General features: G+C 39.5%; 1 protein-coding gene across 1 annotated transcript in view; it reads left to right on the top strand.

Moving 5' to 3' along the window:
- Positions 1-27,167, top strand: part of slc1a4 (solute carrier family 1 member 4) — a 153,972-nt gene that overhangs the window by 65,070 nt on the left and 61,735 nt on the right. Inside the window, exons 5-7 of the mRNA XM_051919690.1 lie at positions 9,997-10,230; positions 14,562-14,756; positions 17,731-17,865. Of these exons, the coding sequence (XP_051775650.1) occupies positions 9,997-10,230; positions 14,562-14,756; positions 17,731-17,865 (564 nt within the window). The remainder of the gene's footprint in view (positions 1-9,996; positions 10,231-14,561; positions 14,757-17,730; positions 17,866-27,167) is intronic.

Consider the following 27,167-nt stretch of genomic DNA (forward strand, 5'->3'; position numbering starts at 1 on the left):
GGCTATAATGATCATTTCTAGGATGTAAAAATATAAATATTAAGAATATGCTATAGACCAACAGCATATAAAACAACAGCAGACTTTTTTTGTTATTTGTTTCTTGGGTATTGAGGTGCCTGAAATATATTTTGAACAGTCTTGCAAACCTTAATAAAATATCCATACTGTGGAAGAGGCTGGTGGAGTCCATCTCAGAGAAGCTCAACATTTGGTGGGAGGTTTATTTTGCATGAAAGGTGTGATGCTTTCATCAAATTCTCTACTAAGCTTGCCCCTAATGGGTTATGACCTACTAAAATGATTAGTTAACTAGAACCAGTTAACTACCAACAGGGAATAAGACCAAATACAAAATTAAATTCAATCCAAACAGCCAACATCATGCCGTATTTTGGCCCCATTCATGTTTTATTGTTCTTCAGTATTGTGGAACTGTAAGAAAATGAGGGATTACTGTTTCTCCTTCCAGGGACACCAAATAAATGTAGGAAATGGTGTATGGACATTAGAAAAATACTTGATTGATTGATATTAATCAATCAGTTAATTATCAGTTTTGCCTCTCACAATGCCAGTCAATAATTAAATCATTCAGTAAGGCTCACACTTTATTTAACTTGCCTTTCTCTGTTGTAGGAAGGGGTTTCTGGCCATTAGACTTCTTTCCCGTTAACTGAAGCACAATTATTTTAAGAAGCAGAGTGATACAATTTATTGATTAACACAAGAATTATTGAAATATAACTGCATACATAATAAAATATAAGACAGAAAATACAAAGAAACATGTAGCACAGAAGAGGTTGGCTGTTTACTGGCTATTTAGACTTCTAGTTTGTTTTGGCTCAGGTAAAATTTTACGATACCAAGTCTTTTAGGATGGTGTCTGATGCCGTGTGGAGCTGAGTGTTGTTGCTTTGAGTTCAAGTGGAGGACTCTTCTTGCGTTGGAAGGCACTCTTTGGTTTTGCTACATGGTCCTTTGTCTGTGGTGTGGTGTGGTGCTACTGTTCAGTCATTTCAGACAGGACTCAGTCACTGGCACAGAGCTTGGCTTGGCAGAGTGGATGTTAGAGCTGCTTCAGGACGGCATGTCCAAGGCTCAATGGAGAGTTGCTCTCAGGCCAAAGAAAGTTTGTGAGCTCTTTGCTCCGCAGAGAGTGGATGGCTTCTGACCCCAAAGAGATTAGCTCATTAACTTTCAGGTCCCCAAGGAGACAGGAGAGATGATTGCAGCTAGTTTTGAAGGAAGGTCAAACCTGAAGCGATCGTTTTAATGACTCTTGCAATTACAGATCCTGTGCTTGCTTATAGGCGCTGTGAAATAATCAGCCTTGACACGCGCTAAAAGGTTTGGGGCAGCCACCCCTATACTTGAGATTTGCCTACAAAAAGAGAAAATAGGTTGCACAATTGTGTATAGATTGAGTTCAAAACAGAACTGATTATCAGAGGAAAGATGGCGGGGTTTTAAGGCCGGTTAGGGGAAGTGATGTCATCGGGTCCAGAACCGGAAGTGAGGTCATCAGGCCCAGAACCAGAAGTGATGTTGTCAGACCCAGGCAGAATTTCCAGTGTTTGATCTACAGGATTATTGCACTCTGCCACTCCATGGCCTGGTGTAGAATTACTTTCTTTTGAGCCCTTTAGCTGTCTTCCATGAGCATGTGTGTGACAGTGCATTATTCTGCCCATCACATCCAGACACGATTCAGCCTGAGATGAATGTCTATTTGGGAGCCTTCTTGTGTGAAGGAGTTTCCCCAGAGGTGGCAGTTCAACTGTGATTTACACCTTTGTGATCAGATGAAGCACTGAGCTGACCAAAATGCTGGTAGAACTGTAGTTCAGCCATTCAGTCAGGAATGCAGGTGAGGGGTGTATACTGTAGCTAAATTTCTGCATCTGTGTTAAATCTGCCATCTTAACAGGCCTCGTGTGCCACTAAAAGCCAGGCAGAATAGGCAATGTTCACATGTAAATATAAACAAGATTCATATTGTACAGCAGGGGTCTCAAACACGATTTAATTGAACTGCCAAAATCTGTTTTACTTTGCAGCATTTTCCTCACAATACTGTTTCCAGTCTGACAGTCAGACTTAAAATACCATTTTTGTTACTTACCTCAACATTCGGTGTTGTTACTTTTACTTCCAGTGACGTCAGTTAAACATAAATGCTTGACATAAACAACGTTTGAAAATTACTTTGTATAGTTCTTGCTGTAAATTGTACGCCTCATTGTTGATTGAAGTCAATAATGTTGTCTTCGTCATCGAAAAAGCGCAAGATTGCTAACAAAAAATGAATATTCCAGGATAAATGGGCAAATGTAAATTCTGTCATGAAGACAGAAGTTGGAGACAGAGCCCATTTCTCGTTTGTTTGCAGTTTGTCTCGGTGTTTAAGGAGTACAGTGTGCATTGACATTACAATACACTGCATCGAGAACTGTATGGTGCATTGTCTGGCAAACTGCGCGAGGAAAAGGTTCAGCAACTGAAATCATCAATTACAAAACAGCAAACTCTTTTCTTGAATGTTAGTAAGTTAAGCAAAGATTCTGTAAAAGTGAGTTTTGTCCTCTGTGATATGATAGCAAAATCTTTGGACCGTTCACAGAAGGCCAATTCATAAAAGATTATTTTATAATGGCATATGAAATTATTTGTCTGGACAAAAAGAAACTGAAGGCATAATAAGTTTGTCCACAAATACTGTTGCTAGAAGAATCACCGAATCAGCTAGTAGCATTCATCAGCAACTGATTACAGCAGCACAAGGTTTTGAAGCATATTCTGTAGCGCTTGATGAGAGTACTGGTGTAACACATACTGCATACTGTGCTGTGTTCATTCATGGGGATGATGAAAACCTAAACGTAACTGAAGAATTATTACATTTATTACCTATGAAAGGCACAACGACTGGTCGTGACATTTTTCAAGAATTGGAAGGTTGTATTAACAGAGCAGGACTGCCATGGGATAAACTCGTGTCAGTGGCAACAGACAGTGCACCAGCAATGTGTTCTGAAAACATTGATGTTGTGGGATTATTGAAAGCAAAACAAAACCAGCTTTCTTTTGTTGGATCCTTTTGGAGCAGCTGCTGCTTCACCACCTGAGGCCACAGGTCCGCCATGCCCTCGACCCTCTGCAGTTCACATACCAGGAGAAGGTGGGAGCGGAGGATGCCATCATCTATATGCTACACCGATCACTCTCCCACTTGGACAGACGCAGTGGTGCAGTAAGAATTATGTTTCTGGACTTCTCTAGCACCTTCAACACCATCCAACCTCTGCTCTTTAGGGACAAGCTGACAGAGATGGGAGTAGATTCATACCTGGTGGCATTGATCATGAACTATCTTACAGACAGACCTCAGTATGTGCGTCTCGGGAACTGCAGGTCTGACATTGTGGTCAGCAGCACGGGAGCGCCGCAGAGGACTGTACTTTCTCCGGTCCTGTTCAGCCTATATACATCGGACCTCCAATACAACTAGGAGTCCTGCCACGTGCAAAAGTTCTCTGACGACACTGCTATCGTGGGCTGCATCAGGAATGGGCAGGAGGAAGAGTACAGGAACCTAATCAAGGACTTTGTTAAATGGTGCGACTCAAGCCACCTACAATTGAACACCAGCAAAACCAAGGAGCTGGTGGTGGATTTTAGGAGACCCAGACCCCTCATGGACCCCGTGATCATCAGAGGTGACTGTGTGCAGAAGGTACAGACCTATAAATACCTGGGAGTGCAGCTGGATGATAAATTGGACTGGACTGCCAATACTGATGCTCTGTGTAAGAAAGGACAGAGCCGGCTATACTTCCTTAGAAGGCTGGTGTCCTTCAACATCTGCAATAAGATGCTACAGATGTTCTATCAGACAGTTGTGGCGAGCACCCTCTTCTATGCGGTGGTGTGTTGGGGAGGCAGCATTAAGAAGAGGGACGCCTCACGCCTGGACAAACTGGTGAGGAAGGCAGGTTCTATTGTAGGCACGGAGCTAAACAGTTTGACATCCGTGGTGGAGCGACGGGCGCTGAGCAGGCTCCTGTTAATTATGGAGAATCCACTGCATCCACTGAACAGTGTCATCTCCAGACAGAGGAGTAGCTTCAGCGAGAGACTGCTGTCACTTTCCTGCTCCATTGACAGACTAAGGAGATCGTTCCTCCCCCACACTATGCGACTCTTCAATTCCACCCGGGGGGGTAAATGTTAACATTATAAGTTATTGTCTGTTTTACCTGCATTTTTATCACTCTTTAATTTAATATTGTTTTTTATCAGTAGACTGCTGCTGAAGTATGTGAATTTCCCCTATCTATCTATCTATCTATCTATCTATCTATCTATCTATCTATCTATCTATCTATCTATCTATCTATCTATCTATCTTTTACTGCAGTACACTGCATTCTGCATCAGGAAGCGCTGTGTGGCAAAAGTCTACAAATGAAAGAAGTTATGGACATTGTTGTTAAGATGGTTAATTTAATACGAGCAAGAGGTTTCAACCACAGGCAGTTCACTTCATTCTTGTCTGATATGGACACTGAATATGGAGAGTTGCTGTATCATACTGAAGTCAAATGGTTGAGTCGGGGAAACGTATCGAGGAGATTTTTTGCTTTAAGGCAGGAGTTCGCACTTTTTATGGCATTGAAAAATAAAGACGTTTGCCAACTTTATGATCCGTCTTTTCTATCAGATTTAGCGTTTCCTACAGATGTCACAGAACACCTCAACACACTCAACTTGAGGCTCCAGGATCCAAAGCAGGTCGGGCAGTTTGGCTCATTTCTTAGCTATACAGTCGTTGGTACGCGTTGAACCAGACCGTTTGAAATATTTCTTAGATATCATTTCTGAATTACCTGAAGAGTTTGATTGACATTTTGAGGAGTTCCGGGCTCTTGAACCTCAATTTGCATACTTTGCATCTCCGTTTGCGGCGAACGTTGCTTGCGTTTCAGAAGATTTACAGATGGAGATTGTGGACTAGATGAGCATCTGCGTGCAACATTGCAATTGGCTACCACACATGACATCAAGCCCAGTCTTGACGTTCTTGTGTCTGCAAATGCTGCCAACTGAGCAGTCAGACTGCATTTAACGACATTTAAACATTTTATAATAAGCACGTTGTGTAAACTCATAAACCTAGCTGTATTATTGTAGTAATGTAGTATTGTGGTTCAAATAATTGATTAACAATAATATTGTACTGTATTTGGATCATTTAGAAATCAATGCGACTAGCACTTTTTTTCCATGTGCGGTCCATATATCCCACTGAGTTTGAGACCCCTGTTGTACAGTATATATTTTGAAAGCTTCTCTATTCGCTTTAATGGGATGGGATGGGATTTAAAAAAAGAAACACACATCATCACTGAAATTGATAATCAGTGACTATTGGGATGGGGGCGGCATGGTGGCGCAGTGGTAGCGCTGCTGCCCTCGCAGTAAGGAGACCCGGGTTCACTTCCCGGGTCCTCCCTGCGTGGAGTTTGCATGTTCTCTCCGTGTCTGCGTGGGTTTGCTCCGGTTTCCCCCCACAGTCCAAAGACATGCAGGTTAGGTCGATTGGCGATTCTAAATTGGCCCTAGTGTGTCTTTGGTGTGTGAGTGTGTTTGTGTGTGTCCTGCGGTGGGTTGGCGCCCTGCCCGGGATTGGTTCCCTGCCTTGCACCCTGTGTTGGCTGGGATTGGCTCCAGCAGACCCCCGTGACCCTGTGTTTGGATTCAGCGGGTTGGAAACTGGATGGATGGATGGATGACTTTTGGGATTAGCAGGGTAAGCTAATGCACCAATATCAATGTTTGGATTTGTACAGCTTTATGGCCTTTTTTATAAGGTGGTAAATTAAATATGCCTTGGGTTTTATTAACATTTTTCCATACAAATTGTTTGTTTCATATACTGTTTTTTTAATTACTTATCCCATATTTACAATTCAGTGCACACATTTTGTATATAAAGTACTGTATATGTTAAAGAACAATCCAGTAAGTAAAGCACCAAATGTTCCACATAAATATTAAGGAACTGCTCAACAACCTCATCTTTTTTGAGATTAGAAATGAGCATCAAACTCTCTCCTCAGCTATAATACATACAGTTAGGTCCATAAATATTGGACAGAGACAACTTTTTTCTAATTTTGGTTCTGTATATTACCACAATGAATTTTAAATGAAACAACTCCGATGCAGTTGAAGTGCAGACTTTCAGCTTTAATTCAGTGGGGTGAACAAAACGATTGTATAAAAATGTGAGGCAACTAAAGCATTTTTTTAACACAATCCCTTCATTTCAGGGGCTCAAAAGTAATTGGACAAATTAAAATAACTGGAAATAAAATGTTAATTTCTAATACTTGGTTGAAAACCCTTTGCTGGCAATGACAGCCTGAAGTCTTGAACTCATGGACATCACCAGATGCTGGGTTTCGTCCTTTTTAATGCTCTGCCAGGCCTTTACTGCAGCGGCCTTCAGTTGCTGTTTGTTTGTGGGCCATTCTGTAAGAAGTTTAGTCTTCAACAAGTGAAATGCATGCTCAATTGGGTTAAGATCAGGTGACTGACTTGGCCATCCAAGAATTTTCCACTTCTTTGCTTTAATAAACTCCTGGGTTGCTTTGGCTGTATGTTTTGGGTCATTGTCCATCTGTATCATGAAACGCCGCTCAATCAATTTGACTGCATTTACAGTAGCTGGATTTGAGCAGACAGTACGTCTCTGAACACCTCAGAATTCATTCAGCTGCTTCTGTCCTGTGTCACATCATCAATAAACACTAGTGTCCCAGTGCCACTGGCAGCCATGCACGCCCAAGCCATCACACTGCCTCCACCGTGTTTTACACATGATGTGGTATGCTTTGGATAATGAGCTGTTCCACGCCTTCTCCATACTTTTTTCTTGCCATCATTCTGGTAGAGGTTGATCTTGGTTTCATCTGTCCAAAGAATGCTTTTCCAGAACTGTGCTGGCTTTTTTAGATGTTCTTTAGCAAAGTCCAATCTAGCCTTTCTATTCTTGAGGCTTATGAGTGGCTTGCACCTTGCAGTGCACCCTCTGTATTTACTTTCATGCAGTCTTCTCTTTATGGTAGACTTGGATATCGATACGCCTATCCCCTGGAGAGTGTTGTTCACTTGGTTGGCTATTGTGAAGGGGTTTCTCTTCACCATGGAAATGATTCTGCGATCATCCACCACTGTTGTCTTCCGTGGACGTCCAGGTCTTTTTGCGTTGCTGAGTTCACCAGTGCTTGCTTTCTTTCTCAGGATGTACCACACTGTAGATTTTGCCACTTGTAATATTGTAGCAATTTCTCGAATGGGTTTTTTCTGTTTTTGCAGCTTAAGGATGGCTTCTTTCACCTGCATGGAGAGCTCCTTTGACCGCATGTTGTCTGTTCACAGCAAAATATTCCACATGCAAGCACCACACCTCAAATCAACTCCAGGCCTTTTATCTGCTTAATTGATAATGACATAACGACGGACTTGCCCACACCTGCTCATGAAATAGCCTTTGAGCCAATTGTCCAATTACTTTTGACCCCCTGAAATGAAGGGATTGTGTTACAAAAATGCTTTAGCTGCCTCACATTTTTATGCAATCGTTTTGTTCACCCTGCGGAATTAAAGCTGAAAGTCTGCACTGCAATTGCATCTGAGATGTTTCATTTAAAATTCATTGTGGTAATGTTCAGAACCAAAATTAGAAAAAAGTTGTCTCTGTCAAATATTTATGGACCTAACTGTACAAAAGAATTCTTTGTGACAATACCAAAAGTGATTTGACAGGAGTGAAAACATTTTTTGCAGTCAAGCATATTTAGTGACTTATGTGAATTGAGCTAAATATACTTAAAATGAAGGAAACTGCTAAAATTTGGAAGGAACCCATAGAATTGTGAAGGTGTTGGCTGGAGGACAGCGAGATGTCACAGGTTGACTCTTTGTTGAAGGAGAAAAAAGTTCCAGCTATTGTGCAGAGAACTTGAAGAACATGGTGCAATAACATAAGCAGGTGACCAATAACAGCGACATTAATGCCTTGCTAAATAATAAAAATGAACAGAATATGTTGTCACATGTCTGTCACATTGGCACTGACCACAAATGCCTAGCAGCTACTGTGACATATTAGGAAATTAATAAAGTCAGCATAAATGTATCATGAAAACCTCCATATTTTACGTGAACAGTAATTTATATGTTGCATTTTACCTATAAATGTATATTTATATTTTATTTATTGAACTTCTACAGTTTAATAAATAAAATATCAAATAAACATTTTCATTAAAGGACAACCCTGCTGGATGCCTTTGCTGTACATGAGGCCTGGTCTCGTCTTATAAATTACGAGGACTGTACCTTTTCACTGTACCATGGAACAAGAAGGCTTAAAATTATTCTGCATGTGACATCTGCATTTCCACCTTCACCTTAAAAAGTTTTTTTTTTCTGCTGTTCTGTGAAATTATTCCAGTGACTGCTAATCTGGTCATTTACTGGCAGATTATTAAAACACAGTATGAGACGGCTCAGCTCAAAGGGGGGCGCCTGCTCTTATTAAATCATTTAAAGAGCTAGAGATTAGGTATTTTCAGTGCCAGGAAATGTATGTGGTGTTAACTCAGCTGTCGCTGGGCCATATTCAGAAAACTTTGAGCTACACTTTTGGCTCATTTTCCCCTTCACTTGAATTCTGAGACTGGTTGTGTGCTTTGTAAATGAGAAGGCTGCGAGACAGACATTCTGTATGCACAACAATATTTACACCACGCATCTTTAAGTCTGTTAATTGAGTAGTTAACTGATTTCACTGCTTAATGTAGCAACGCTTGTGAAATGTCATCAGCTTTCTAACGGTGAACTGCCTGCTGGTCCAGGAGTGTCACTGTGGCTTTTCTGTGGAGCTTTTTCTTAACTTCAAGTCAGTACCTGTGATTACTAGAACATTTATCTAGTCTTAGCTCTCTGACTTCTTTTAATAGTGGAGTTTTAATTTTTCTATTAATTTACAATAGTGTTAGTTGTTGGTAGAGGGCTTAGTGCACAAAAGTTTTCTTTTTCATTTCCATTTATGTTAAAGATTGTGAGTGATGAATTATTTCTTCTAGCCGGGACCCAGCTAACAATGAGGTGTAAATATTGCCATAGACAATAGCTAACTAAGGCCACTTTATACATATGGCATTTGTGCTCAACATAAGGTAGATGTTTAATTAGATATATAGAAGAAAATAAATTACAAGTGGATCGAAGATCTGTGAAATGTATTGTTCATGGTATCAGAAAAGTAACATATACACTGATGGAAATGCCTGACTTGGGAGGATAAGCATAACGATAAGCCACATTTTAATACACAAATAATAATTACAGCAAGAATTGGCTTCTGATTAATAAACAGTTTGCATCAGCTTGGTTAGACCTGAATTTGAAATTAAATTGACTTCAGTGGCAAACACAATAAACATAATTCTGAATCTGAAGGTGCCCTGTTATTGAATGGCACCTCTTCTAGGGCTCCCTGCTTTACATTCAGTGTTTCTGGGGTAGACCCCAGCCCACCATATGTTTGAGCTGGATTCTGAATGGATGAATGTATGACTTTCACAGCAAAGTGAACATTGAATTGATATACATAACTGGGAGATGGAGAGCTGGAACAAGTCATTAATTTAAATGACATTTTCCATTAAGAATAGGGATTGGTCTCAGATTAAGACAATGGTTAGAATAAAAACCCGCAGCCACTATGGCGCTCCAGGGCCAGGGCTACCTACCCTGTGACAGAGTCATTTGTGTTAATAATTCTAACCTAAAAATTAGAGGAGGAATGGATATTTCTAAGAAATTAGTATTGTGATTCTAAGAACCACCAATTAATTCCTGTCTGAACTAGTCTTTCAAAAGAAAAGCAACTGACATGTTCCCTTTTATTCCTTGCAGGTATATTCCTATTGGAATCACGTTCCTGGTAGCAAGCAAAATTGTAGAAATGGAAGACATTGTTCTCCTCGTCACCAGTCTTGGAAAATATATACTTGCATCGATTCTTGGGCACATAATACATGGTGGAATAGTCCTGCCTCTTATCTACTTTGGACTCACCCGAAAAAACCCTTTCAGTTTTCTCTCAGGCCTGATTACTCCCTTTGCAACTGCTTTTGCCACCTGCTCCAGGTGTGTTCATTTTTCTGAAAATCTATATTGATTTTATTGTTATCTGTTTTCTAATATGTTCATCAACTTACATAGATAGATAGATAGATAGATAGATAGATAGATAGATAGATAGATAGATAGATAGATAGATAGATAGATCATTATTTGTCCCCAGTTAGGATTAAATATGGGGTAAATCTGACTTTTATGCAGAAATATTATTGTATTATGACATACACAACAACCTCAGGCTCAAATTTACACAAGAATGACTAAAAAGAAAGAAACTTCTGACTAGGCTAAAGATAAAAAGAGCAGTCACAGTCACAGTCAGGCATTATAAAGTCATCAAGCTGTAGATAATAACCCTAACCCTGACCTAAATTCTTGACATACTTCTGCTGAATATTTTGTTGGCTGAAAGTACTCAAAGCGCATGTGTCATTGATCAATATCAAATGTACAATATATAATAGTACTACTACTACAACTAATAATAATAATAATAATAATAATAATAATAATAGTCAAGTGTACAATATGGAAACTTAAACAAGTTTAAGAAAGTTAAAAGGAACTGCATGTTTTAACACACCGTGTGTAAATCAGATGACATACCAAGCAGTCAGGCAGCCTGGCGGCACAGTGTTTAATATCACTGCCTTGCCCCACCTGGTTCTTACTTCAGCCTTTCACAGCAGTACTTTCTGCCTGGCATCTGCATGGAGTCTCTATCCCTGGGCAATCAATTGTTAGCTCTAGCCACTGTGAAAGAGATCTGAGTATAAGTTTTTATTGTGTGAAAAGACACATCTGAATGGAGTGTGTTTCTAGATATAAATAAACTTTAATATCCTACAGTGGCAAATGAATGGAATTATGTACATTACAAATAAAAGACAAGAAAGTCAATAAGGAAGCACAGTTTAATATTATTTACATTACCATTTATTAACATCATAATTCTTAATAAATGCAAGAACCCAATTACAAAATATCCATAGATTTTTATTGTTAACTCACCGTACATTTCTGTATTCTTTATATGTACTGTAACAAAAAGGTGCTATATGGGCGCCAACCCAACACAGACAATCAAGGAAGGCACACTCATAAAAAAAAAAAAAAAAAAAAAAAAAAAAAAACTTTAATTTTCTTCCTCTGTGGGCTACGTCTTCACAACACAGTCCCACACTAAGCACAAGCACAAACTCAAATAAACAGAAATCAAATCTCTCTTCTTTATCTCCTCTACTCCTCTCCGGCAAGCTTAGTCCCTCTCCTCCCGACTCTGGCTCCCGGAGTAGTGTCTGCTGGTTCCTTATATAGGCGTCCCAGCCAGGCAGGGTCCCCGGCCATCCATGACAGTACACATTGAGTGTTGCTTTTATGCTACTTTAGGTGGACCATTAACTTCCTCTGCGACACAGTTAGCACACTTGACTCAAAGCTCCAGCAGACTGTGTTCAAATTTGGACCCAGCTACTTTGTTTGTGGAGTCTGCATGTTCTCCCCATGTCTACATTCAGTTATTCTGGTTTTCCATCGATAACCCAGAGATATGCAGGTTAGGCTAACTGGTAACTCTAAATTCACTCACTGCGAGTAAACAACCGTGTGCCTTGCAAAGAACTGACATTCTGTCCAGTAATTTTTGAATTGTTTCAATTCTGGTCTGATGGGCTGTCAGCCATAACAGTGACCCCGAGCTTCATGCCTTATGCTTAGTTCTGCCAGTATAGTCTCTGTCTCTGAAATCCACAATGGACAGAGCAGATGTGGTAAATGGACGAATGCCATTACGTGTTTTTATTACAAGCCATTTAATGTATGTGCACGGAGCTCCAGGCTGCATGAGAAATAATTTCAATTGATTTGATTTAAATATTATTCAGGGAGAGACCAGCATGCATCAGATATACTGTATACAGTATAACCTAGCCGTTATATTTTGACTATCAGAGCACATAAAACAAGCAACTCAATGGATTGAACCCAAAGGTTAACTGGAAACTCTAAACTCTTCTGGAATAAATAAATGTGAATAAGTGCATTGGTGTTACTGGCACTCCACCCATGGCTGGTTCCTGGTTTGTTGCAACCCTAAAACTTGATTAAGGCAACTGATGATGTATGTTTGGGTGACCGTCTCTGCTAATCCTGCTCTTACTGCAATACAGTAACTGGGAAGCACAGATGTTATCTCATTAATATTTGTTAATGGAATTCAGAAATTACCCGACTAGTATAGTTTGAATCAAAGATTTTGTAGAAAGTCTGGTGAGTTTCTTGAAGGCTATCATTGCCTGTTCTGCACAGCTACATGCTATATCATTTTTAGCTCAATTTACACTTACTGAAGATATAAATATGCTAGTTTTGCTAGTACAGCAAAAAGCAGAACATTGCGAGAAATAAGCAAAATGCTGGTGTTAACTGCTTTATTCATACTAACAACTCAGTTTTTGCAGAAAAATACCATCTTGTAACTTGGTGTGTTTATGTCAAATACTGTGACCTGTAGGGGACGCCAATGAGCCCCAAGCTCTCAAACACACCAAACACCAACAAAAGTCTTGGGTTCAAATAAATAATTTATTTTAGCAAATACCTTCACCAAAGACTTTTTATATAACTTGCAGAAACACCCAAACACAATTCTCTTTTCTTCTTCTGTCTTCCTCTTCTTCCAGTCCTCCAGGTGACCTTCATCCTCCACCTCCCAACTCTGACTTCCTAAGGTGAGGCATCAGACCCCTTTAATGCCAGACCCTTAAAGTTGGGGCGGTCTGTCCCTGCAGCTCCCCCTGGTGGCACGCATGGAACTCAGCAAGCCTGTTTGACTGGACTGCAATTCCCAGCTTGCCTTGTGGGTATCTATGCAGAAACCAAAACCCAGAGAGACTACTGCCTATTGAATCGGGCAAGCAAATAGTCAATGCAGGTGGTCTCCCCCTGTCCTTACATTATACTGGCCTCCCAACCAGGCAGGGTACTATGAACCATCCCAGCTGGAACATGAGCCCATTCTTGGTGCCCATGACAATCTATATACAGTATATAAAACTCAATGTATGCGTGTGTGTATGTATTTATGTTCCAGCATCACTTCCAAATGGCTGGAGCGATTTTCATGAAACTTGGTACACGTTTCTCATTGGTTGACTAAAAATACTGTAGGGTGAAATCAGCCCTAACCCACCCCCTTCTGGGTAGGGTGGGGGGGGTGATTATACGGTCTTGTATGCATGTTATTATCCAGTTCTCACTCGGAATGACCACCAGAGGGCGAACTGGAGGTGACTGCCAGCATTCTTTATGTTTGCACACCACTGTGCCCCTGTTGCTTTTGAAATTAAATAGAGTTGGCTGGTTCTGAGCGTCAGCTGGATGATAACATACATACAAGACTGCAAGAGAAGCACATTAGTGAGTCTTCATTGTTTGTTAATTTATTTTTATTTTTAAAGTTGTGTTTTTTTATTGTATTTTTCTCAATTAAAAAAAAAACACTTTATTTTCCTCCTGGGCAATGCTGGGTATTTCAGCTATGTTAGCTAGTAGATAATAAAATGAGCAAACAGAATCTTAGTCAGGAGACAGGGCAGAATGGAAATAACCAAATAAAATATCTAAAAACTAAAAAAGCAAACCAGAAACGTATACTAAAATCAATTATTACAAAGGTCCTGCCTAACACTAACTCATTTCTTCAGCCCCTCTCTTGCACTAAAGTTGCCTCCATCCAAAGCTCTGATGCATGCCCCTGAGCTCTGTACCTTCTACAGAAGGAGTGATTATGACCCAGCATGTCACTTATCTCCAAATCTTATGACCAGCAAAGGTTATAGTAACAACTGTATAAACAATATGGCCATGGCTATGAAAAGTTAGGCACAAAATGGTAATGAACATGCAAGAAACAGGACACAAAACTAGAATAATAAAAAAAATAAATACACAAAAATGTTTAAAGAAATTCCAAAAATGGAGTAAATAGAGGCAGGGGTGTCCACTATGCATATTCACAGAAGATAATATATGCACCTTACAGAGTCTTTGAGTCCAGGGTAAGCTTTGCTTTGACTACAAGTTACAGAGTGGATGAGCAGATCATGAACATTGTTCTTTGTGGCACAAGCAGCAGACACAGTGAGTTGTGATGACTGGCTCTATGCAACAGCAATCTAGAATGGCATAGTTCTTTTTCCACTTTTGAGAAGAATGCCGAGCACTTGGGACCCCTCTGATAATAAATTTGTACCTCTTAGTAAGAGCAGACTTGCTCGCCACAGAGAACACCACACAGAGACTCACTGTATGTTTTTGATTTCATTTTTCTTTTTCAGCTCTGCTACTTTGCCCTCTATGATCAAGTGCATTGAAGAAAACAACGGTGTCGATAAAAGAATCAGCAGGTTCATTTTACCTATTGGAGCAACTGTAAACATGGACGGGGCGGCGATCTTCCAGTGCATCGCTGCAGTTTTCATTGCCCAGTTAAATGAAGTTGAACTAAATGCAGGACAGATCTTCACTATTCTGTAAGTCACTAAAATTGTCTTTTTTCTGCCTAGCACGAAATCTACAGGATTAATGTTCTTCATTTATTAAGTTAAGTCCAGTGACACAGTAGTTAGCGCAACTGCCTCATGGAAACCCTAAGTTCATGGACCCAATGCTTGTGCCTTCTCCCTGTGTATGTGTAGCTTTGGTTCATGGTTCATTTTTTTCTCCCACATGGTTTAAAATGCTCATACTTGGATAACTGATCGTTCCCAATTTTGCACACATGGATGTGCGGATTAATGGGTCCTGCGAATAACTGAATGTGTTGTCCAAACTAGGGCTGGCTTCTGGCCTTTTGTCATTGCTGCCAAAATAGGCCCTGGCTCCCTAAAACCATGAACTTAACTTAGTGGAATGGAGAGCATTATGTTGAAGCATTAGCCTAAAACAGGGGGCAGTGGGGGGCTTGCTAGTGTTCATTGTACTCTTTCTTTAAACTTCTGTGTAACTGAACTTCTCATGTAAGCTGTTGGCTCAGCCCAGCTGTATTATCATACTATTTCCCTGTACTTCCCCTTTACCTGTTTTCCCAAGGGTAAGTGTACTCGTCAAGTTCGTTATCGGGTTGGTCTACTGTTGCATTTTAAGATGAACACACACATACATAGTTAAACGCATACAAACAGACCACAACAGAGCCCCATGATTGACACACGCACGCTAATTAACCTTTACCACTTTAAACCACACAAGTGCTTTAGGAATAACACAGCCTGTTACTCTCTCAGCACTTCAAGAGACTTACTTATTATCTGCACAAACAACATACAATGTGTTAATGATATCTCAGACCTAAATATTACTTTTGGTCTACAAGAATACATTTAAACATACAAAGGCTCAGCATCCTTGACTGTAGGGCATTTATCAGCCAAGAATACCTTACTTTACGTACTGTTCCCTAACTATTGAGTGGAGCTCACACCCTCAGCCTTAATAAACCTCGCAGCACAGAGGTGATGGCAAATCTCTGGCTGCACCAGGTGCTCAAAGAAATCTAACTTATTACTTCAATCACTCTAGACATTAAGACAAAGCATAGAAAGTTAAAAGCAGCATGGTGTTTATTACAAGAATAATAATACCACCAGTGGAACAAAGAATAATAGAAAATAGTACTGATAGAAACGTCTGGATATATATAGTCTTTAGAAAAAGCTTACGAAAAAGTAAAGATCACAAGAATGAATGTCGCAGGTGGCTTTTTTTGAGCAATCAATGTTCATGAAAATGTTGCTAACTGAAGATTGGATGAAAACTGGTCATATGTGTTGTCGCAGTAGAGGCTTTTGTCCACCTCTTGAACCCTCAGGTACCACTCCAAACACGATGTAAAAGTACGATTCTTGTTTATTGTACAATCACGTGCACAAAGCACCCTCCACTCCACACTACTCATATATTCAATATTCACAATAATAATAACCAATCCTCCTCTCCCAGACACTTCGCCACCCTACCTCCCAGCTCAGCTCAGTATCTGGGCTTTCCCATGAGTCCTTTATACACCCTGACCCGGAGGTGCCTCTGTTCCATTACCCACAAGTCTGTATTCCTTCCAGGTCAGGGTAAACAGTTCTTTTCTTCACCCCGGGAGCACGTCGTTCCTTCCTGTCACGTGACCGTGACGTACTCCCGGGTTATAGGGCACATACGAGCCTACGAGCCCCCCTACAGCGACACCTGGTGGCCCCCAAGGTATCCAGCAGGGCAGCGTATAAAAACTACATAGTCCATGAGGCCCTGCTGGAACTTGGGGGACGTTCAGGCTGTTGGGAGAGCTCCTCCTGGCGGCCTGGGGGTGACAGCCGGAATCGAAAGCCGGCAATCCACCACAGTGTCTATGTTTTCTTTTCTGATGTCACTCTTCCGTCGTCACTGTTTCTCTTCTTCTTCCTCCCTAGTTCCTTACTTCCTTACTCACTTAATCACTCCTCAGACAAGGCATATTTATTCTAAAATTCTACCAGAGGTGTTTTGCAAGATATGACTGATAGATATTCTGATTGGCTGGCTGTCAATATGATGAATGAATTCACTGTCCGTTTTTCCAAACAATAAAACTTTTTTTGGTTTTCCTCCAAGGTATCGGCAGAGCTTCCTTTCCCAGGGTGTAAAATAATTAGATGTCCATCCTTTTCAGGTTATAAAGTAATTGAGCCACCAGCATGTCTTCCTGTCTTTGTTGGAACAACTGTTTTAAAAGTAAGATATAACTGGAAGGAAGACATGCTTTGATTTGTCCTGAATTTAGTCCATCTGTTGTCTTGTCTTGAACAAAATATAATGGAAATATAAACCAAAATGTACAGATTTTGTACCCCACAACACCAGCTCACTCAGGAAAAAATTGTATGAACTTCTTATCAAAGGTGCTCATTGATGCCCTGGCTTCTAGTGTACAAAAGTTCATTAGTATCTGATTTTTTGCTTCAGTTTTATAAGGGTTAAGAATTTCAATTTTTTAATTTCTGTTTTGTTAACTAGATGGTAGTGAACAATGAAGTGCAAATAAAGGGTGGTTAACAGTTGATCAATATGTATGTACTGTATGTATGTTTATTTTTTCATTTTTAAATAACTATTTCAAGGTAAAATTTATAAAACAATTTAAAAGGAAAAAAGTTAGAAGACTGAGAGGTTCCACTCATTACTTTCTAGTCCACAAAATTTTTTGTTGATTTTCCTACAAAGGTAATATACTGAAGCTACATACACTAGCAGGACCCTCCATTCCATGTTATACATGGCATCCTGACACAACACCCTACTACGTGATATTTATTGTATTACACATTTAAGGGCCCATATTATGAAATGCTTAAGTGCAAGTAAGAGGGTAGAGCACAAGAACATAAAGCAGGATTTGAGTTCCAAGAGTGAATGAGCGCTGTCTGTCAAGGAAGCAGTGACCACATCTGACTCATGTTACCGTTCATTTTTTTGCAGTGTTACTGCAACCGCCTCAAGTGTTGGAGCTGCAGGAGTCCCTGCTGGAGGAATCATCACCATTGCAATTATCCTAGAAGCCATCGGCCTCCCAACAAACGACTTGTCACTCATGCTCGCAGTCGACTGGATTGTGTAAGTGATTACAAAGTGGTTCCTTTCTTGCTGCTTGGAAGAACGATTAATAAGTTCAAAAAGTGGCCGTATTATTGTAGGTACAGGTTTAGAAAGGCCCTTATTGTAAAAAGTAAACATTCTGTAAGTTTTGTTATAGACACCGTTTATGTGTTTTAAACATGCTCAGAAACCCGAGATTATGGAACAGAATGCGACTATTTATCAGATGTCAGCTGGAAGAAAATAATTTAAGGAATTATTAAGGGAAAGACTGAGCAACACAATGCAAGAACAGGAGTTTTATGAAACAGTCAGTAGGGGTTCAGAAGAGGGAGGTCGTGTTTTACCAACATGCTGGAATTCTAGGAGGAGGCAACAGAAGGATATGATCAAAGTGGAGCAAATATTATTATACAAGGTAGTTGTGCCTGTCAAGGACGGGCTGCAGGCGACTTTTATCAGTGTTGCAGGGTAAAAGTCATTAAGTGCAAAATTATTTGTACCATGATTAAATTTAGTAATAAAATGTTTTTTGTTATTTGTGCCACACGAAGAGTTGGGATTCGAACCCAGGCGGACAGTAGGTGGTGTTAGGTCCTAACTTTGTTCCGGCATCCGGGATCGAACCACCGACCAAGGGTAGTGTGCACTCTACCACCTGAGCTGTATGGATCTTAGTTCCAAGGCAAAAATAAACATAATGAAAGTTGTTTCTAGTTTAAGTCATGTATGAAAGTGTTACATGTCATAAAACAAACGACTTATCTTTATCAAAATAAAATTATGAATCATTAACACAATCAATGTATACTTAACGAATACGTAAACTATGTTTATTCAAGTATTTAAGTGGATATCCCTGGGTACACTACATTATTGTTGTAAAGACCATCTTGATCCTCGTGGCAATCTTTTCAAACTAAGGCAGTAGAACGTTTTTGTTGCAATCGCAGACGCTCAATTTCATGAACCAATTGTGTTTGTTCTTCCGTGCGGTTGCTTCTGTAAGCTGCAACTCGTTGGTGTTCTTTTTTTTGTCTCTGCTGCGAGATTTGAACACAAATAACAAAAAACATTTTATTACTAAATTTAATCATGGTACAAATAATTTTGCACTTAATGACTTTTACCCTGCAACACTGATAAAAGTCGCCTGCAGCCCGTCCTTGACGGGCACGACTACCTTGTCGTACTGCACGTCGGTGTTTATTCCACAGTTTTTGTTCTTCAGTAAAAATTCTTTTTGGTTTCTTCGTTTTTGGCAATTCTTGAGGTGTAGTTTGAGCACTTGAAATATCCAAAATCTTATTTCTTTTTGCATTTTCGTCTTCTTCAGTCGAGTGACTTCCTTCAGCTTTTCTTTTAATCCGATTGGTCACTCGCTTCCCAGTGCTTCGTTCAGCCAATCAAAACACTGATGTAAACGTACCAACCAACCAACCAACAGACAGACATGCTGAAATATATGTATAGATACCTTGACTTTCAGAAAGCATCTGATAAGGTGCCACATGAGAGGTTGGGCATCATATTAAAAGAAGTGGGAGTTCAGGGAGATCTTTTTAGATGGGTGCAGAATTGGCTCAGACACAGGAAGCAGAGGGTGATTGTGTGAGGTCTCAGAATTGACTGATATTAAGACTAGTGTTCCACAGGGGTCAGTGCTAGGGCTGCTGCTATTTTTAATATATATAAATGATTTAGATAGGAATATAGGTAACAAGCTGGTTAAGTTTGCAGATGATACCAAGATAGGTGGATTAGCAGATAATTTAGAATCCATTACATCATTACAGAAGGACCTAGATAGCATACTACAGGCTTGGGCAAATTTGTGTCAGATAAATGTAAACGTAAAGAATAACATGTAAAAAGTCAAAATGTTAGGTATGAATACACAATGGAAGATCTGAAAAACAAAAGTACACCTTATGAGAAGGATTTAGTGGACTTGACACTATAAACTGCCAGACAGCATTCAGAAGCCATTAAGAAGTCTAACAAAATTTTAGATTATATAGTACCAGTCCAAGGAGGTTATGTTGAAGCTTTATAACACATCTGGAGTCCTGTGTGCAGTTTTAGTCACCAGGCTACAGAAAAGACTAAGCAACACTAGACAAAGTCCAGAGAAGAGCGACTAGGCTGATTCCAGGGCTACAGGGGATGAATTATGAAGAAAATATTAAAAGAGCTGGGCCTATACAGTTTAAGCAAAAGAAGATTTAGAGGAGACATGATTGAAGTGTTTAAAATTATGAAGGGAAAGTACAGTGGATTGAGACTGTTATTTTAGTTCATCAAGAACTCAGGGTAAATTTCGCATAAACATTAGGAAGTTTTTCACAGAGAACCATAGACACATGGAATAAGCTACCAAGTTGTGTGGTAGACAGTAAGACTTTAGGGACTTTCAAAACTGGACTTGATGATATTTTGGAAAAATTAAGTGGATAGGACTGGCGAGCTTTGTTGGACTGAATGGCCTGTTCTCATCTAGATAGTTCTAAGGTTCTAAAAACGATGGGGGTGTATAATTAGTTACATGGACTGAAAGAAACTGCCTTCCACAGAACCACTTTCCTATCTTTAGCGTTATGATGATACAGTAGATTTGTGCATTTAATACTGCTAAAGACCAATGAGACAACAGCTTGACTATGTATTTACTGTGACAAATGTACCAATACGTGCAGTGACTGTCAGATCATTTATAATGCACAATCAATGAATTGTAAGAATAATATTTGAATAAGCTACATGTGTGGATTAGTTGTTTAAGAGGTGGTTTTTGAGACACTGAGGGGCTTTCTAGTCTGGCTCAGAAAAAAAGAATTTAAGAAATGGTGTTAGTTAAGTGGCATCATGCACTTCAGACAATTGGAGATGTTCCAGAATGGACTGCATGCGCATTTCTCGAGTAGAAGAGAAGTGTTCAACAAAAAAGTGGTGGTAAAAGAGCACTTTGGTAGCAGACAAGTCCAACAGTAGACAGGTGAGTGTGTGCTCACAGGGGAGTGGGCCTTACACTACACATGATTTAGTATATACACCTCTCTATGCTTTCTCCTGCATGGTGCTGATCCATAATTAAGAAACTACATGGAATGAAAACTAGTAAAAGCTCCTAAGAAAGCATCCACTGATCCATTTCCCAAACCTCTTATACAGCTGAGAATTGCAGGACCAACAGATAACACATATAAATGCTTGCTACATTAGAATACAATTTAACAAACTCAGTTCTGAAATTTCTGGTGTCAAAGCTTTCATCAGTCTGTGTTGCTTGCTCTGGTGTCTCATTTGTTCATTGTTAATTGTTATTATAATTAACAATTAAGGGAGCAAACTCCATAGAAAAATATGAATAGGAAAAGACAATTAAGAATTTAAAACTGTTGCAAAAATATGAATGTTTCTAAAATTCTAATGGATGTAAATCTAACAATAATGCTTTTTTTCTAAAAGCAGAATAAGAGAAGATAAAAAGACCAGCAAATTAAACAAGTAGATTAATCTCTCTATATATAAAATTGTAAGGGATCTTTGTCACACAAAAACTCATGCACCTTTGAAGCTCGATCTTGGTCTCAATCATCAGCTTACGCCATGACACACAAACACAATGGAAGTGAGGGCACGTGGCATGCATACAGCATTGCTGACATAAACCGAACTCCGGCAACATTGACAGAAAAGTGACAGCAGCACATCCACAAACATCTCCCAACATATAACAAACTGATAAAAACAGTGACACTGAAGCACATTCAACATGCCAATGACACACACATCAACTGTGGCACACAAAATGCGACAATCACTGATAGCAGAACAACAAATGATAAGACAGCAAGACACCACCACACACCCCAAAGTGATCAGCCACAGGAGATACAAGAATAAATGTTTCAGGACACATAATCAGTATCTACAGCTCCTTGTCTTTTACAGTCCACGTGAGCCTCTATTGATAACCTCCTCAGACACAGGATATATGTCTTCAAATGAGATGAGGACGAAAGAAGCAAACACCACACACACACCGCTGACAGCTTCAATAACATAATCATCTGTCTAGCTGTTCCAATTAAACGCTTAAGCAAACACAATCATAGCCAACAAATACAGACATCTCCCCGCATTTACTTAGAAAAGTGCAGGATTTCATCAACACACAGAGCCCTTACACCCAACTATACACTCTGGAATTATACAATACAGTACAATACAATTTATTTTTGTATTGCCCATAATCACATAAGAAGTGCCACAATGGGCTTCAACAGGCCCTGCCTCTTGACAGCCCCCCAGGCTTGACTCTCTAAGAAGACAAGGAAAAACTCCCAAAAATAACCCTTGTAGGGAAAAAATGGAAGTTCAGAGAGAGACCCCTTTCCAGGCAGGCTGGACATGCAGTGGTTGTCAAAAAAAGGGGAATAAATACAATACAATACACAGAACAGAACACAAGTAATCCTTAATACAATATAATCTATAATAATAAAAGGCAAAGCCCTCACTGACTGACTGACTGACTCACTCACTCACTGACTGACTCACTCATCACTAATTCTCCAACTTCCCGTGTAGGTGGAAGGCTGAAATTTGGCAGGCTCATTCCTTACAGCTTACTTACAAAAGTTAGGCAGGTTTCATTTCGAAATTCAAAGCGTAATGGTCATAACTGGAACATATTTTTTGTCCATACACTGTAATGGAGGAGGCGGAGTCACGTATCGCGTCATCACGCCTCCTACGTAATCACGTGAACTAAAAACAAGGAAGACATTTACAGCACGAGTCACACGCGGGAACGAAGGTAAATGACGTTAATTTTTCACTGTCTTTTAATACTGTGTGAGCATACATATTAACACATGTGCAATTAAACGTCTGCATTTACGGGGTGATTTCTCAGGCTTAAAAGCTCGCCTTTTACTAAAAAGGTAAATGCAAAACTATTTTCAATCAGTTTATTGAAACGCTCCCGTTAAGGATTGCAATAACATATTCGCGAGATAAAAGAACGAAGTAGGGGGAAATGGAGGAACAGCCGCAAACAGCGAAGAGCAAAAAATTAATTAAACAATTGAGAACGGAGCGAGTTAAGCATACAAGCATGTTCATAAGGGAAACAAAGCACGGTGTAAAACGTAAGTTTAAATGAAGTTTATAGAAACGCTCCCGCTGCGGATTGCAATAACATATTCGCGAGATAAAAGTTTAATGAGAAGACACGAGGTATAAATGAAGCACACGCCGTGGCGCAACGTTAGGGGCAACAGTTTCAACCATTCTATGATCTGCTTCTCGCAACTGAAAGACGGCACATGGCGGATGTTAGCCGACTTGCTGACCGCAACGTTAGGGGCTTCAACTATGGCGCTGACGCAACATCTCAGTGCCAACACTTTGCAGACTGTACTTAAAAGACACGCCCTCCTCACTGGACAGTTAAAAACACCAATCAAACTAACGATGACATCAAGTATTACCCAATCAAAAGTAGGAAAGGAGGCATCTTCATAAAATGCGTGTGGGATGATTTGCATGAGACGCTGCTTTAAAAAAAAAATTATAAAAAAAATACGGGATAAATCCCATCCAGTATTGATTCAAAACAGGACGCGCAATTTCATTCTCAAACGCGGCACGATTCCGTATTTTAAAGGACGGGTGGCAACCCTACAGTGCCAGGTAACCACCCATACAATCAGATTGTGATTCACACTAGGAATGCAATGAATGTAATTACCCCGATCTACATACAAGGCGAAAGTCTTGCAACATTCAAAGATGATGGTTTGGGATAATTAGTACTTATTAAGTACAACATTGAACATAAAACAGCTTATGAAGCCTTGAACCGAAAAAAGCAAGATCTCAGAGATCGTAAAAAAAAAAAAGGAGGTAATGTCGTTTTACTCGCTGTAGATTTTAGTCAAACATTACCAGTTATTCCACGAGGGACACCAGCAGATGAACTCAACGCGTGTTTAAAATCCATGCTTCTCCCACGGTCGGTTATATGTCGCGTGTTCTTGGGTAGGTACACCAAAAAATATATACATTTAAGCATGTAATGGGCAAAGAAAAAATGAGGTATACCCGAAGGCACTGCAGTAGTACTCAATGTAACTTTACTTCTTAAATGTTAATGTTTTACTGTTTAATAATTTATACGCTTCTTATATATTGTTCAAATTCTTTTATCAAAATACCGGTGACAGCGCAATGCACGATAACATGGACTGAATACACCATACGCATCTGCCCACGGCCGCCCTGGTGTGCGCAGATAGGAGTTGATTCTAAAATAAAATAAACATAAAAAGAGTAATACATTCATCACCCATAAAGCGGATAGCAGACGTGACGTATTATATGTGTACCACATTTCAAGTCAATACGTGAAACGGTTTGCAAGCTACATGTGATTTAAAATCCTGGACAGACCAACGAAAAGCCACGGTAGCAAATTATAGAAGAAGATTTTACTGTTTAATAATTTATATTTATATGAAATGTGCTTCTTATATATTACTTCATATTCTCATATGATAATGATGTTAATGTTGTTTATATTGATTTTTATGTTATTGTAAGTGCATCTATGTGTGTATATGTATGTATGTATGTGTATATATATATATATATATATATATATATATATATATATATATATATATATATATAAAAAATATATATATATAAAAAATATATGGGTATATGTATATATAATATATCTGTATATGTGTGTATATGTGTGTGTATATGTGTATATGTATATATATATGACAGCAACACTCATAACAATGACAACACAATTACATTGACAATGATGTTACGTTATTTTTAAAATGTTTCCTTTACTTTTTCATAACCTCTTTAACACACTACTTCTCCGCTGCGAAGCGCGGGTATTTTGCTAGTAGTGCAATACAATAGAACTATTACAAGTACAGAGCAGAATTTAACTGTAGATGATATTACTTAATATGATTTGGATTTGTTCAGACTCCTGGGGCCTCATGTATAAACGGTGCATACAGACAGAAATGTTGCGTACGAACGTTTCCACGCTAAAATCGCGATGTATAAAACCTAAACTTGGCATAAAGCCACGCACATATCCACGGTACCTCATACCATGGCGTATGTAATTTGTCCGCTCAGTTTTGCAGACTGGCGGCACCCAGAGTCAGAGCAGTGCTACTGCTCCTGTGTGGTCACCCTTTCTTTCTTAGATCCACATTCCTAATGCGGCTTTAGAAATACACTGAAACTAACTGCATATTGTTTATCAGTGTAATGCATCTGATTGTAATTAACCTGCAGCAATATAATGGTCCAGGGAATAGCCATAGTATTCCAAATACCATAACTGCTTTAGCTTTGTAACTCTCACTGCATCTTCTTCTTCTTTCAGCTGCTCCCGTTAAGGGTTGCCACAGCAGATCATCTTTTTCCATATTACTCTCACTGCACCACTCAAAGTATTTATATCACTGTATCTGAGTGGGGAATCACAGCAGCAGATGATCGGAAAGAGAATTATCAGTACACAGCATGAAGCAGACGCTGCCTGAGCCAAGGCAAAACGCTTCAGAGACTTCTCTGTACAGACTTCGTGGTTTAGAAAAAGTTTCATCACAAGAACTATAAACGCACTCAATCAGTCCATCAAGTGCTCCTTGTAGAACTGTTTGTACTTATAAATACAATCACCTCACTGTAAACTTGCACTACAGTTATAATATTGCACAACCTGCGCCACTTTATAAAGCGCGTATTTACATATGATGACGATATCATTTTTAAGATGAAATGCAGCAAAATATGTTGATTATATTATACAGATAAAACTTGAACTTCATTTAAATAATCTGTATCTATACATATTAATAAAAGGCAAAGCCCTCACTGACTGACTGACTGACTGACTCATCACTAACTCTCGAACTTCCCGTGTAGGTGGAAGGCTGAAATTTGGCAGGCTCATTCCTTACAGCTTACTTACAAAAGTTAGGCAGGTTTCATTTCGAAATTCAAAGCGTAATGGTCATAACTGGAACATATTTTTTGTCCATACACTGTAATGGAGGAGGCGGAGTCACGTATCGCGTCATCACGCCTCCTACGTAATCACGTGAACTAAAAACAAGGAAGACATTTACAGCACGAGTCAAACGCGGGAACGAAGGTAAATGACGTTAATTTTTGAGTGTCTTTTAATACTGTGTAAGCATACATATTAACACGTGCAATTAAACGTGTGCATTTACGGGGTGATTTCTCAGGCTTAAAAGCTCACCTTTTATCAAATGCGGGAACAAAGGTAAATGACGTTGTTCACTGTCTTTTAATACTGTGTAAGCATACATATTAACACATGTGCAATTAAACATGTGCATTTACGGGGTGATTTCTCAGGCTTAAAAGCTTGCCTTTTACTAAAAAGGTAAATGCTAACTGTTTTCATTCTGAAGGGCACAAACTACGTTAGATTTCAGACGTTAAACGCGCAAAAATGTCGGTACACCAGATAAATAAGCACAACATATTATCACTTGTATTGTATGCTTACAATACATATAGAAATGTGTTAATCGTTAACTAATATTATGGGATGGTGTTTTTCGACTCGCGCCTTGATTTAAACGATTGCATTTCTTGGTGGGTTTGCGTAGCTTATTGTCAATATCTTTACACCTCTTTTTAAGACTTAATTTAAAAAGGTTTTCTTTTTTTCTTAATTAAAATTTAAAAGCAATACTTCACCGCTGCGAAGCCCCTCTAGCGCTGACATCCGAGGTTCGATTACCGTAAGCGAGTGCAGTGAGTGTGTACGCCTGATGAGCCAAGAATAAGGGGGAAAGACGTGTCGCGTACTCTTTGCATTATTTGACAGTAAACTATTTTCAATCATTCTATGATCTGCTTCTCACAACTGAAGGCACCGTTGCTGATGTTACCTCACTTGCTGGCCAACCATAAGCGTTACCTGGTAGGTAACCACCCACTCACTTCACTCCCTTACGGGAATCGAACCTCGGACGTCAGCGCTAAAGGCAAAGCCCCTAAAATTGTGCCACTGCGTGTGGTTCGTTTATTTGACAACATGTAGATCGGGGTAATTACATTCACGGCATTCGTAGTCTGATTCACAATCTGATTGTATGGGTGGTTACCTACCAGGTAACGCTTATAGTTGGCCAGCAAGTCAGGTCGAAGTGATCACTCGAGTGAAGGCAGCTTCACAAAAAAACAGATCCTTAACAAACTGTTATTAGTATATTTTCCCTCAATTTAAAAAG

This window comes from Erpetoichthys calabaricus, chromosome 15 (genome assembly GCF_900747795.2).
Source record: "Erpetoichthys calabaricus chromosome 15, fErpCal1.3, whole genome shotgun sequence".
NCBI classification, from domain to species: Eukaryota; Metazoa; Chordata; class Cladistia; order Polypteriformes; family Polypteridae; genus Erpetoichthys; species Erpetoichthys calabaricus.